General features: G+C 42.3%; 1 protein-coding gene across 13 annotated transcripts in view; it reads right to left on the bottom strand.

Moving 5' to 3' along the window:
• CCDC88A (coiled-coil domain containing 88A) overlaps positions 1 to 12,635 on the bottom strand; it is a 78,715-nt gene extending 66,080 nt beyond the window's left edge. For 8 of the 13 annotated variants that reach the window (XM_068153294.1, XM_068153295.1, XM_068153298.1 and 5 more), the window contains exons 1-3: positions 12,401 to 12,635; positions 11,469 to 11,831; positions 11,250 to 11,350 (exon numbers count right to left, since the gene is read on the bottom strand). In XM_068153294.1, coding sequence (XP_068009395.1) covers positions 11,250 to 11,350; positions 11,469 to 11,531 — 164 coding nt within the window. In that variant the 5' untranslated portion in view covers positions 11,532 to 11,831; positions 12,401 to 12,635. The remainder of the gene's footprint in view (positions 1 to 11,249; positions 11,351 to 11,468; positions 11,832 to 12,400) is intronic. The other 5 variants (XM_068153287.1, XM_068153289.1, XM_068153290.1 and 2 more) reach the window with 5 other exon arrangements.
• Positions 12,636 to 13,818: the final 1,183 nt, after the last annotated feature.

Raw genomic sequence — 13,818 nt, 5'->3', positions numbered from 1 at the left:
CATTGGTGCAAGACGGCATACTTAAACTCCTCCTGTAACTATCCGTATGATCAATTTCTGCTGCCAAAGGGTATTTCCATGCTAAACCTATCAAAAAGATACAGAAAAAAGAAATCTTAACTCTTTTCCTATGCCTCTGGCACACAGAGGATTTGTCTTGATAGAAATGGACTTAAATGGATGATTTCCCAAAGACTAATTCATGACACAGACCACCCACTGCTGGATCAGAGAACACTAAATTGGCACAACCTTATCTGAAAAATAGATGGCAATAAATCCTTCCACATCTTGGAGAGTATCATGCAAGACACACAAGCCCCAAGGCTGCAAGTACTGATGACACTGAATGATGAACTGTCCAAGTGATAATACACCATGCACACTTGATTACTACAAATGGAGAGCCACAATCTGACTTGCTGAAGACGTAAGTGATGTACGCTCTAGAGTTGTTCAAGTGTTCACTTTTGAATCCTTATTAGACATGTCTTCCTATGCTTACACAGGATCCAGTAAAAGGATGCTCTAATCCTAACCTGCAATAAGAAATAAATGTTGTGATTTCTACTAGTCAGTCTTGTCTTTTTAGTAGGCATTTATAACAATCTACTTCTTGCTTTTAGAACACCCCTGAGACAACGTTGTTCCAGCAGCAATAAATGCACAGGTTAAATGGTCCTGTAGTTCTGCAGATGCCTACTCAAACACCTAAAGATATTACTATGTATGCTGAAATATCCTTTACCACAAAACTACTTGTCTGTTAAGACCTCAATTTAATGATACTTGGCCAAGTCTACACTTGGCAAAGCTGGGCAATATATACAAAAAGTTCAGCAAAGCAGGGGATTGCCTCATACTAATGTTAATTTTTGGTCCTTGCACAGAACTCAGAATCTCCTAGGATTACATCCAACATCATAAACTATTAGGAGGCTGAAGCCCTGCATCTACTTTAAAAATGCCTACAACCAAGTGGCCTGCAAGTCACCAGGCTGGTGGAGATCACAGGGCACACTGACAAGAATTCATGAGTAGATATAGAGCATATGCAGACAGCTTTCCAACTCCCTGCCTTAGCTCTACAGCATCTGACCAGGGTAGCTGTATCATGCCTAAGCTCTCGTTAGCAATCACAGAAGAGGAACTACCTAATTACTCATGGCTGAAGTGTCCTAGAATAGCTGCATCTGAAGCACTGCCACAAGTCTTTGTGCAGAGTAACCCTGTGTACCCTTTGTCCACCAGTATGAAACAGCTGTGCCTCACAACCTCAAGGCTGCTCTGTTGGATAGTATTATTTGCACGAAGAGACATGCCCTCACACGTCTATGCTCCTGTCATTACAGACTCACAGAAAGGTAGGGGTTGAAAAGGACCTCAGGAGATCACTTAATCCAATTCCCCTGCAAGTATACCTAGGTCAGGTTGCACAGGAACACATCCAGGCAGATTTTGAAAGTCTCCAGGGAAAGAAACTCCACAATCTCTCTGGGCAGCCTGTTCCAGTACTCCACCACCATGGCAGGAAAGAAGTTTCTCCTAAAGTTCAAGTGAAACCTTCTGTGTTCTAGTTTGTACCCACTACCCCTTGTCCTACCACTGGGCACCACAAAAAGGAGTGCAGCCCCATTGTCATGACCTCCACCCTTTAGATATTTATATGCATTTATAAGATCCCCTTTCAGTCTTCACTTTTCTGGGTTAACAGCCCCAGGTCTCTCAGCCTCTCCTTTTAAGACAGATGCTCCAGCTGCATCATCATCTTTGTAGCTCTCCCTTGGACTCTCTCCAGTAGTTTCCTATTTCTCTCAAACTGGGGAGCCCAGAACTGGACACAATACTCCAGGTGCAACCTCACCAGGGCAGAGCAGAAAGGGAGGAGAACCTCCCTTGACTTGCTGGCCACACTCTTCTTAATCATTTGTCTTCTTGACCACAAAGGTATGTTCATGGTGACCTTCTTGTCCACCAGCACTCCTAGGTCCTTCTCAGCAAAGATGCTTTCTAGCAGGTCAGCCCCTAACCTGTTCTCATGTACGGCATTATTCCTCCCCAGGTGCAGGACTTTACACTTGCCCTTTATGTGGATGTGCATAAAGCCAAACAAAAATCATAGTATATTCAACAAGCCTGGTGACTGATCTTCAGTCTTGCCCTCCCTGGATTTAAAAAAAAATATAATAAAAAATCAGAGTACAGAACAGCCCATATATATTTGTTGTCTTTTCCTTGATAGTAATAAGGAATATGCATGCAGGTGATCAAAATGTAGAAGAAAATAAGAGAGGACATAAAACAGTTCACCTCTCCTTTGTTAAGCATTTGTATGATCCCTCCAAAAGTTCCTAACTTTGAAGCTTACAGAGCAGTAGCTGTTTCTATCATGCCATAGGATGGAAACAACTTAAACTATCAGATATTGTCAATGAATCTAGTGAGTTACTACCCGCTGCACTGAGTAACCTGTGTGAGCTTCCACAGCACTCAATGAGAACATGGAGCAGCTTGAAAGCTAGTGAAAGGTTAAGTTCATTTCCACCAAAATGAAGTTTCACTGATGGAAGAAAATTCCCCATGATTCAGGGCATCACAGAGCATTTAATGTTGTCACACAAAAGAAATGTTCCTGGGTATTAAATAACTGAGAATTCCAAGAAGAAACAACTTGACAAACAAAACCTTTACAAGCAAATAGATGAGAAGCAGAAAGTCTGACAAACATACTTTACAACTACACAAATCTAAGTATCTTACGAGGGTTGTCCTGTTGTGGTTTTGGGTTTGTATTTTCCTTAAATGCAAAGTTCCTACTAGCATACACTGTATGAAAAGATAGCTAGACTGCTGTAGTACTTCCATTACTTTTCAAATTAAACTAAAACAAGGAGACAATACAGGATGCAAAAGCATACAGTCTACAAAGGACAGACAGGAAAGAAGATGGGCTTATCACAGAAACAAAGCACTAATGATAATGAATACTAAAATTTTGCTTTCTACTTTAGGCACTGTGTGTTATTTTCCCTCTGAGCCAGCATCTTTTACTTCTGAAATGAGTTCATTCCAATACTAATTAACAGTGTAACTGAAAACTATTTGACTTCGTAATTAATACTTCAATGTAACTGACCATTAAAATGCTGCTAACATTTACACCCACAATAGTTGTCTTGTAAAAAAGCGCTCACAGAGCTGGATCACAAGATGCAGCATGACTTGATACCAAACATCACAGGTCGTTAAAGTAAAAGCCTTCACAATCTACCTTGGAAACAACATTGTGCAAACATATGGGTAGTCATTTGGAACAAACATCAGAGTTAGGCAAGAACAGGGCCAGAAAGTTGTCACCACAGATAGAAAGCAGCAAGCAAGTACAGGGTAGAAGCAAACACACACAAACACACACCCTCAGGTAAATGAAATCTGTAGAGCTAACATGCTTTCCAAGAATTTAAGATACTAATGTAAGGAAAAATAATTTCTGTGGGATTTAAAAGCAACACACGTTTATGCAGTCTTCTTTCTTTAAGATTAAAAAACCCTTCTCAAGAGATAAGTTTGCACATGCAAGTTTTCCTCTTCTACCTTAACCAGTAGTATGTACTTTGCTTTACTTGATAATTCTTGTACTCCCAAACCCCATTTCTCCTTTGAAATATTTGGGAAAATGTTCACTTATTTTATACTTTGAACCCTGCTGAAACTGCAAATTCTCATTTGCCATGGTTTAGTTGTTTAGGTGGGTGGGATTGGTTGATGGGTTGGACGCGATGATCTTGAAGGTCTCTTCCAACCTGGTCTATTCTATTCTATTCAGTCCTGCAAATTCAAACCAGTCTGTAAACTAAAGACAAAAACTAAAGAAAACATTTCCCTGCAGCTTAAAATAAGATTTTGTAATAAACCTAAATGGACTTTTATGTCCTATCACTATAAAAAGGGAAGCAAGTTTTCAAGCATGTCCAAACACGTGACACACAGATTCACTCAACAGCCAGAAATACAATGCAAGCTCCTGACAAGTTCATCCCTTACTATATCCTAATACAAAAATGCAATGAAAGGTAATTTTTGCTTCTTCTTCAGTGTAAGGAAATAAATCACATTAATGGAGTTTGGGTCAAGAAGTGGCCTTGCTTTGACTCAATGCCTTGCTATCAATGAAATTATGTGGGGGCATTTTGTAAATACCGCTTAATAACGGGTCGTGCCTCTTTGGACCATCTTAAGGCATGAATATAGGACTCTTCAAAATTGAGCAAACAAACAGAGACACATATTACCAAATAATTTCTAATCATTGAGGTCATGTGCTCTAACAAGGCAGCATTCCAAAAAACAAAAAAAACAAACAAACAAACAAAAAAAAAACCCAAAAAACACTTGATCCCTAAATAATGATCACATAGGGAAAAGTGGCACAGTAAGAATGCCAAGGCAGACAACTAAATGCTACTTAGAGAAAAATGAGGAGGAACTAAAAATAAGACTAACATAGAAAAGAACACAAAGCTAAAAAGCCCCTTCTTAACAGAAGGAACAAATGAGGAAAATCTAGAAGAAAGCTTCTCCAACTTAACAAAGGATTAAGATGTGCTTGATTCAGCAACCAACTCACAGTTAACTAAATTAGACTTTGGACTTCCAGAGGGCAATCTTCAGCTTATTACAGTACCACAGTATAACTAAGGTTGGAAGAGACCTCAAGGATCATCGAGTCCAACCTGTCACCACAGACCCCATGACTAGACCATGGCACCAAGTGCCACGTCCAATCTCCTCTTGAACACCTCCAGGGATGGTGACTCCACCACCTCCCTGGGCAGCACATTCCAATGACAAATGACTGTCTCTGTGAAGAACTTTCTCCTCACCTCGAGTCTAAACCTCCCCTGGCGCAGCTTGAGACTGTGTCCCCTTGTTCTCTCACAGGTTGCCTGGGAGAAGAGACCAACCCCTTCCCAGCTACAACCACCTTTCAGGTAGTTGTAGAGGGCAATAAGGTCTCCCCTGAGCCTCCTATTCTCCAGGCTAAACAATCCCAGCTCCCTCAGCCTCTCCTCACAGGGCTGTGCTCAAGGCCTCTCCCCAGCCTTGTTGCCCTTCTCTGGACATACCCAAGTGTCTCAATGTCCTTCTTAAACTGAGGAGCCCAGAACTGGACACAGGACTCAAGGTGCGGCCTAACCAAAGCAGAGTACAGGGGCACAATGACCTCCCTGCTCCTGCTGGCCACACTATTCCTAATGCAGGCCAGGATGCCATTGGCCTTCTTGGCCACCTGGGCACACTGCTGGCTCATGTTTAGGCAGCTGTCGATCAGTACCCCCCGGTCCCTCTCTGTTTGGGAGCTCTCCAGCCACTCTGACCCCAGCCTGTAGCTCTGCATGAGGTTGCCATGGCCAAAGTGCAGCACTCGGCACTTGGACTTGTTGAATGCCATCCCACTGGATTCTGCCCATCTGTCCAGTCTGTTGAGGTCCCTCTGCAGAGCCTTTCTACCCTCTAACTGACCAACATCTGCTCCTAACTTGGTGTCATCTGCAAACTTGCTGATGACTGACTCAACCAATTAAGCATTTAAGCAACTAATTTGGAAAGTACCCTGGGTAGCAGCCCTTAAGAACAAAGGGTTCCAGGAGGGTTAGATCTACTTCAAACAGGAGCTCTTGAAAGCACAGGAACAGGCTGTGCCCACGTGCTGAAAGATGAGCCAGCAAGGAAGGCGACCAGCCTGGATGGGCAAGCAGCTATTGAAGAAACTAAGGGGAAAAAAGAGGGTGTATCCCCTTTGGAAAGCGGGGGGAGGCAACTTGAGATACGTTTAAGGATGTTGTTAGATCATGTAGGAGAAAAATCAGAAAGGCAAAAGCCCAGTTAGAACTCAAGCTGGCCACATCAGTAAAGGACAATGAAAAGCATTTTAACAAATATATTAATGATAAAAAGAAGGGCAAAAAGAACCTCCATTCCTCATTGGACCTGGAGGGGAACATTGTAACTAAAGATGAGGAAACAGCTGAGGTACTAAATACTTTCTTTGCCTCCATTTTCAACAGTAAAGCAGAAGGACTTCAGGATAACTGGCCTCCTGAACTAGTAGATAGGCTCAGGGAGAAGTATAATCCCACTGCAATCCATGAGGAAGTAGTTAGGGACTTGCTGAGCCACTTGGATCCTCACAAGTCCATGGGACCAGATGGGATCCATCCTAGGGTGCTGAGAGAGCTGGCAGATGAGCTGGCCAAGCCACACTCCATCATTTACTACCAGTCCTGGCTCACTGGAGAGGTCCCAGACGACTGGAAACTGGCCAACGTGATGCCCATCCACAAGAAGGGTCAGGTGGGTGAACCTGCAAACTACAAGCCTGTCAGCCTGACCTCAGTGCCAGGCAAGATTACGGAGCAGATCATCTTAGGGGCAATCACAACACACCTGCAGGACAGCCAAGGGATCAGGCCTAGCCAAAATGGATTTAGGAAGGGCAAGTTCTGCCTCACCAACCTCATCTCCTTCTATAATCAGGTGACCCACCTGGGGGATGTGGAGAAGGCTGTGGATGTAGTCTACCTGGACTTCAGCAAGGCCTTTGACACTGTTCCCCACAGCAAACTCCTGACCAAGCTGTCAGCCTGTGGCTTAGAGAGGAGTACTCTGTAATGGGTTAGGAAACGGCTGGAGGGTCATGCCCAGAGAGTAGTGGTGAATGGTGCCACATCCAGCTGGCAGACAGGCACATCCACCCAATTCAAAGCTCACTGCAGGCAGATGTTCAAGTCTAAAATTAACCATTGTTACACTATAAAAACTATCTTTTCCTTTTCTGCAATCAGAAGGTTTTAATTCCAATCTTGACCTTGGTGAAAATTTCAGTGGAGTGGAATTTTGAAAGGAATAAAAAAAGAAAAGTTTGAAACTCATCTTTTCATAGGAAAAAATTCAGAATCTCATCCCTACTGCTGCAGAAACACTCTAAAGATTAACAACTCTCACAAACTACTAGAGCAACAAGTACTCTGCATCCATGAAAGTTCAACAGAGCACATCTGAAAAGCATAAATCAAAGCTGTTAGTCTCAAGGAATTGAGAAAGCTGAAGGCTTAATAATATTTAACTTTTTACTAAAACACAAACTCATGAATTTCATTTTACCCCAACTTCTTTCCATTTCCCCACCCAGTCAGAGCCTGGCTGAAGCTGCCACACGCCCTTTGTGGACTTCCTCACAAGAAAGAGTTAATTGGATTGGGATGCATGTTCCTGCACTCTTTCTCAGAGGCAGGCAGCTGGCTCATGCACTAGAGACAGAGTCCTGTTTTCAGGGAAAGATATAGGCAAGCCAGAAGTATGGGCTGGCAAGCTCAACTGCTTGGAAGAAAAGCATACAACTAAAGACCAAAGGCTCAGAAAATGAGTCAATGAAGTGGTCTACACATTCTAGGCACACACCAACATAGTAGTGGAAGGAAACAATCAGCTGGTCCACCTGAAAAATTCTCTGGGCATGAGAGGATTGCATGTGGATCCTGACAGTGAAATACACACTGAGGAAATAGAAGGGATTTTCAGCATGTCTGGATGATATAGCCAATTAATGTATTCAATAGGAAGTTATGAATGGAACACTACAATAAAAGTCAACAGTGGATTAAATTAACTCAGTTTCACATATTGGTTCTACACATCACTGATTCTGCATACAATATGTGTCCAACAGCTTGTGGACAAATTTGTCCAATTCAATAGTATGACACAGAGTAATGACATAAATTATGATACAGAGGTATTATAAAGGTATGAAGTATTCTTGGTATGTTCTGCCACCTCTCTGCCATGACAGAACACCACTGTAGTGATCTCCTGCATTCTGATTTATTTCCAAGCAGCATGACCCCTTTTTTTATCAAAGAGCACAAAGATAAAGGCTCAGATTTAGCAAAACAGATGGGTTTCTATCTCAAGGTATCAGATACTGACTGATCCCAGCATAAGGTAGGTAACTGAATACTTCTGAAGAACTGGACCTAAATTTAAACGGCACCTGATATTTTCCCAAGCTAGGAGCTAGTATTTTAACACTGGAACTCTCCTTGATGAAAAATAAAGTTATAGCTTTAAAATAATAAAATTGGCCTGTAGCATGTCTAGCAAAGCCAGAGCTCTTCAGATCTAACTGGACACTGAATGGAATCTGTGTCATTTTCATGTGTACTACAAAGTCCGAAAACTCAGAAGTAAAAGAGATACAGGAAATGTGATGAATTATTCCGAGGTACTCAAAGTCAACGCAGATAAAACCTGACCATCTCAGTACCATTATCTTGTGGCTGTTCCAATGCTGACAGCTTTTTTCCTCTGTCTGGATCATTACAATTGCTGGAAATAAATTTGGTGTAGACAAGTGCAATGAGAAACAACGCTATACTACCAAACTCTCACTTGTAGCTGGCAGAAGGCAGGATTAACTCTTAACTGAGTAAAAATCTTTCTGTAAGCAGCAATGCCACTTTGTTTGATTGTGTCACTGTTTACAAATTATGCTGAACACATTATTAACACTCACTTTTATAGTCACAAAATTTGTTACTTCAACATTTGGCAAAAATGAAGTACTAATGTATACATAAAGCAGGACCACAGCACCTCTAACAGCCACCACTTACTATGCTTTCAACACCTTTTAGAGCATTTAATGTTGCAATGAATTTTCAACCATAGGAACCGACCTATACCACCATCACATCAGAGAACCCTTAGCTCACAGGCATACTCTATTCTCACATCAAAACATTAATTGCTTTAAATATCTCAAAACTATTGTAAATAGTAAGCACCAAACAACACAACTCACATTAAAAACAAACTAACAACAGCAAAAAAACAACCCACAAAAGAAAACCCCAACACTAACTTCTAATGGTGCTTTGCATGTATATTTATGAACAGCTCTCCTGGTGAGTTCTGCAAGAACAAAATTTCTCTGTAACTTCTAAGAGCATCACAGGCCCCATCCACAGATCCCTAGTTCTGACATGAAGCAAGTCATTGAGAGAGCTTAAAAAAAACAAACCAACAAACATTCTGAAGAAAAATGTTTTGCTTTTTAAGTCATGTGACACAACTCTTTCTATTACACTTCCTCAACATATGCTAGTTAAGACTGGAAAAAAAAAAAGCACTAATAAAATGGAAAATACTGAAAATAATTTATACTGGTTAGTTGGAGCTGCATCTTTTATATGTGCTTGCAAATGAAGGCATGTGTTTGATAGGATATTCAAAGCGACTAGAAGTTAACACACGTTTCCACAATGACTTCACCAGACATGGAATCTGTCTGCAAAGCATGAAACGTTTTTTCCCCTCTTTCAATCCTGGCAAAAACCCCCAAACCAACTAAACTCATCCAAAATAAAAATACAGGTCTGGAAACATCAATACTAAGTAGTATGCAATAAAAATACATTTCCATCCTCTCTATTTTCAATAAAACACACCTTCCTAGTGAAGTTAGATATTTGCAACATGAATCTTATTAGTGCCTTTTACATGCACCTCCAATTTAAGGTAAGGTTTTTTATTGTTCTGTTGATTTTATTTTGTATTTACATCTCTTGTATTTGGTTCTATACATGCACACACAGCTCCCCCTGAGTAAACTATAGTAATCACAATATGAGGTCAGAGATGCACAAAGTCAAAGCCAGATTCAATACACAGTGTCATGAAAAGGCAAAAGGTCCCTCTTGACAGCTCTGCATTAAACATTCAATTTATACTCTTAGTAGTCAAAAAAAAAAATTCCTGATAAAATACAATTACAAGAATATGTTCTTCAAAATCACTTTGCTTCAGTACTAAATTTGCCTTCCAGCTGTCCAACATTTTTGCCAAATAAAGCTCTACATGCTAAGTGCATGGTCACAACTGACAAGTTCCTCACTGTAATCCAAGGGGAAAAAAGTAAACCAAAAATACTGTCCTTCAGTGAATGCATCACATTCTTATTAAAATATGCTAAAAATTCACCCAAGGCTTTTTCTAAAAAGTTGAGTTCCACCAAGTCTGCCATGTTTCTCAGTAACACAGAAATGAATAATGGGGAGTTTCAGTTGCACACAAGTAGGTGACAAAGAAAACACTGTTTTCAAAAGGATGCAAATTGAAACTTAATTGTGGTAACATGGAGATCTTTTTACATGGGTTACACAAGCTGGATACTGAACAGCAAAAATGTATAGTTTTTAATTAATATTTAGTATTTCTAAACAAGAGAAAAAGGATGCCCAGCACTGAGCAGTGTTCCTAAGGAACAGCTGTCAACTTATGCAGCTGATGTGTCTGTCCAGTCATCCATAAGCCTACATTTTTTCATACCCATACAAATGAAAGATGTGCTTCTCTGTCAAAACTTAAACTATCAGAAAGAAAGAAAAAAAATAAAAGGTATGAAGAAATATTTTTACACTATTAACATATTTGTATCACTACACACTTGACAAATGTGTTACTCTCTGGCATTACAGGAGCTGGCAATGTTCCAGTCAAAACTATGATTAACAAAACGTCACTACAGAAATTTCTCTAACAATCAGAGTTTTCAGTAAACGATTTATAAAACCATGTAAAATTGTTTCTTCTGTGGTCTTGGACAAAAAAACACTCCATACTCTCAATTAAAACATCAGCTTTACTGCACAACTGCTATCCAGTCTAATTTGGAACTGTGAAAAACATAAGTGGAAGGAGTTAAAGGATAGTGCATTTGCTCAGTGAACAGTATTTTGTGACTCAGGTAGGATCCTGAATTTGTATGTCACACGAACCAAGATATGTATTAAAATCTTACTCACCAAGCAAAAGTATTCAAAATTTTGTTTGTGATTTACAGCAGAATGCACCTTTATGCTTCTCACTGGAAATCCATGAAAACTATTTACAGCCATTCAATTTTCCAATAAGATCTATGTATCATGATTCAGCCAGTATTACACTACACATCCTGCAAACACATCACTCAGACACAGAACTATGAAGTACCTGCTATGCTCCCAAGTCTCTTCTTACCTAACCACATGACTTGAAGTATGAAAGGCAGAAGTCTAGTAAGGCAAGTATGGGGGGGAAAGGAGTTTTCAGAAGAAAGCAAAACATGCAAGAGAAATAAGACAACATAAGAAAAAATCCCCACAAACACACAACCAAAACCAACCAAGGCACTGCTTGCACACACTTACATTTGCAGCATGACTTCGTTCAGAAACACGCCATCCACCAGCGCCACATATTCCTCCAGGTTGGTCCCATTTCCTCCAGCTAACGGTCCGAATGTCTTAACCTAAAACATAACCATCACCACCATGACACTAACTCCACCTTACTCTTTGCCACTAGGCATTTATCTTCAAACAATAAGCAAATGAATGAATAACGTGTGAGGAAAAACGAATTCTTACCCAAGTGACAAGAGGGCTAGACATGAACTGCTCCATAAGGGGTGTGAATATTTCATTCTCCATTTTACAAAAAAATGGTTAACATCAATGTAGCTCCTCTGATGCAAAAAACAAGTGTAAGTCCTTCACTGTAGCAGCTCTCTGAAATGCTCCAAGGATTCAGCTGGAGGAAGTGAACCCCATTTTTGTCAAGCGACTGGCACTAGGATTTATCTTCCTTTAAAAAAAATAACGTAAAAAGGCATTGAAGAGTCCTTCTAGGCGTATTTCAGCTTTTCCATTGATGTCTCTGCCTTCCTGCCTACCGAAGAGGTAGAAGGAAGGAAGGAAAGAAAAGAGGGAGGCTGCTTAGCTACTAGGATTCTGCATCAGACAAAAAAAAAAAAAGGAAGGAAAAAATCTGCTTCAGCTGCAGCAGCTGCTCAGAAAGCAAGGCATTCCAGCAAAACTCTGCAAGCGCATCCTGCCCCTTCCCCACAGAAAATCCAACAAAACACCAAAAGAAGAGAAATCCGCACAACCCCCCCAAACAAAAACCACAGCAAAAAACAGACTGAGGGAGGCAGAGGGGCAGCGACCCCCACCCCCACTCCCAGATAAGCCTCCCAGGCTGCTGCACACAAGAGGATCTTTCTGTCCCCCCTCTACAATAGCAGACGCAGCACACCGAGAGGAAACCAGCCCCGGCAGCGATGAGACGCTGTATTAAACCAGTTCCTTTTTCTAACCCCTTCCCTTTTCTATCGAGCTACGACACAAGACAGGGACAGGACCGGCACACGCCGCCTCGCCCCACAACCGCGCCCTTCCCCCGCGCTAGCCGCTCCCCTCAGCTCTCCTCCCCCCGCGGCACCCTCCCGCTCCCCCGAGCCCCCCACTCCGCTTCCCCTAAACGCCAGGCTCCAGCTGTTAGCCTGCCGCTGTCCTACCACCTTCGGTTGCAGGCTCCCGCGGCACCACTTCGCCTCCCACCCCTTTCTCCCAAATAACGGCCACCTCGCCTCAGCCAGCCCCAGCGCGCCGCATCACTCGCCCCCTCTTCCCTCCCTGCCTGCCTCTCTGACGGGCGATTCTAGCGTATGAATCCCTCCGCTCCTTTCTGTGCGCGCAGCCAGTTATCCCTCCGCCGGCCCTGGTCCCTTCCTCCGGCCCCCCTCACCGCCGCTCAGGGATGGCGGCGCTATTAAAAAGGGGCGGAGCCGCGATGGGGGGAAACCGCTGCAGGACTCGTGCACGCGCGCTGCGGCGCTGGCGGCGCGCGAGCCCGATGACTACGCTGCATGAGAGGGGCGGCAAGGGCGGCACGGGCGGCCTCTGCCCCGCGGCAGCTGGAGGACTTGGAGAAGCGGCGGAGGACCCGGCCCAGGCAAATCTGCCCCCATCCCCTGGGGTGGGGGAGGGAGATGCTCTTCGTGAGGAAAGACTCGTCGTGGGGGAATAAAGGCGGGTGGGGAAGGGGAGTCCCTGAGGAGAAAAATAGGGGATTAGTTCCCTCTCTGTACCACAGCCACAGGCTCCCGCTTTTCAGGAGGGAGAGGGCAGGTTTTCTCCCGAGGAGGTGAAATCCTGACACACCCAGGTAGAGGCAAAATCCAGCTTTCTGGAGCGATTTAACAGGGAAAGAGGAGCGCAGGGACGGGGACGAGCTGGTTACAGAAAAGCAAAATGATGACAATTTGCTTCTAAAGCTATTGTCCTTAAGCTGTCTCTTGCTACTTGTGTTTCCAATCTCCAATGCGGCATTAATATATGGGACCACGGCTGCTTCATAGATTATGTAGTTTATTGACAAAGCCCCTTGCAAATTTTCAAACAATCCACCTTCTCTTCCATGTAGTATCAATCACATTGCAGCAACATTTATCAGAATACCTTTAGTTTTACACACACTGTAAAACAAATAAACATAAACCCCCTACCCAAACAAACAAAAAATAACCACAAAACGGTGCAGTAAAAGTGACTGAAATTAAGTCCTTTTGAAAATTATCAGTCACAGCTAAACAGATTTGTTTCTTTAACTCATGTACTGGCCAGGCTGATCTAGTGTGGGGTGTCCCTGCCCATGGCAGGGGGGTTGGAACTAGATGATCCTTGTGGTCCCTTCCAACCCTGATTGATTCTATGATAGTACATGTCTAAGATTTAAAAAAAATCCTTTTCTCCCTAAGCAAAACTGAAGAGAACATCTAAATAAAATAATACAATACTAGGGGGGGGGGGGGGGAAATCAATTATAGGCCTTGAAATATTAGTATGCAATTTGTATTCCAGGGATTTTTTATTATTATTATTTTTAAAAGCTGCATAGTTTTGTTTCTCACAATTAGGTGTTTTCAACAAAAATCAG

Source organism: Melanerpes formicivorus, unplaced genomic scaffold (genome assembly GCF_026170545.1).
Source record: "Melanerpes formicivorus ecotype bairdi unplaced genomic scaffold, bMelFor1.0.p_v2 SCAF_25, whole genome shotgun sequence".
Classification (NCBI taxonomy): Eukaryota; Metazoa; Chordata; class Aves; order Piciformes; family Picidae; genus Melanerpes; species Melanerpes formicivorus.
Note: the sequence above shows the minus strand (reverse complement) of the source record. Positions and strands in the feature narration are given on the sequence as shown.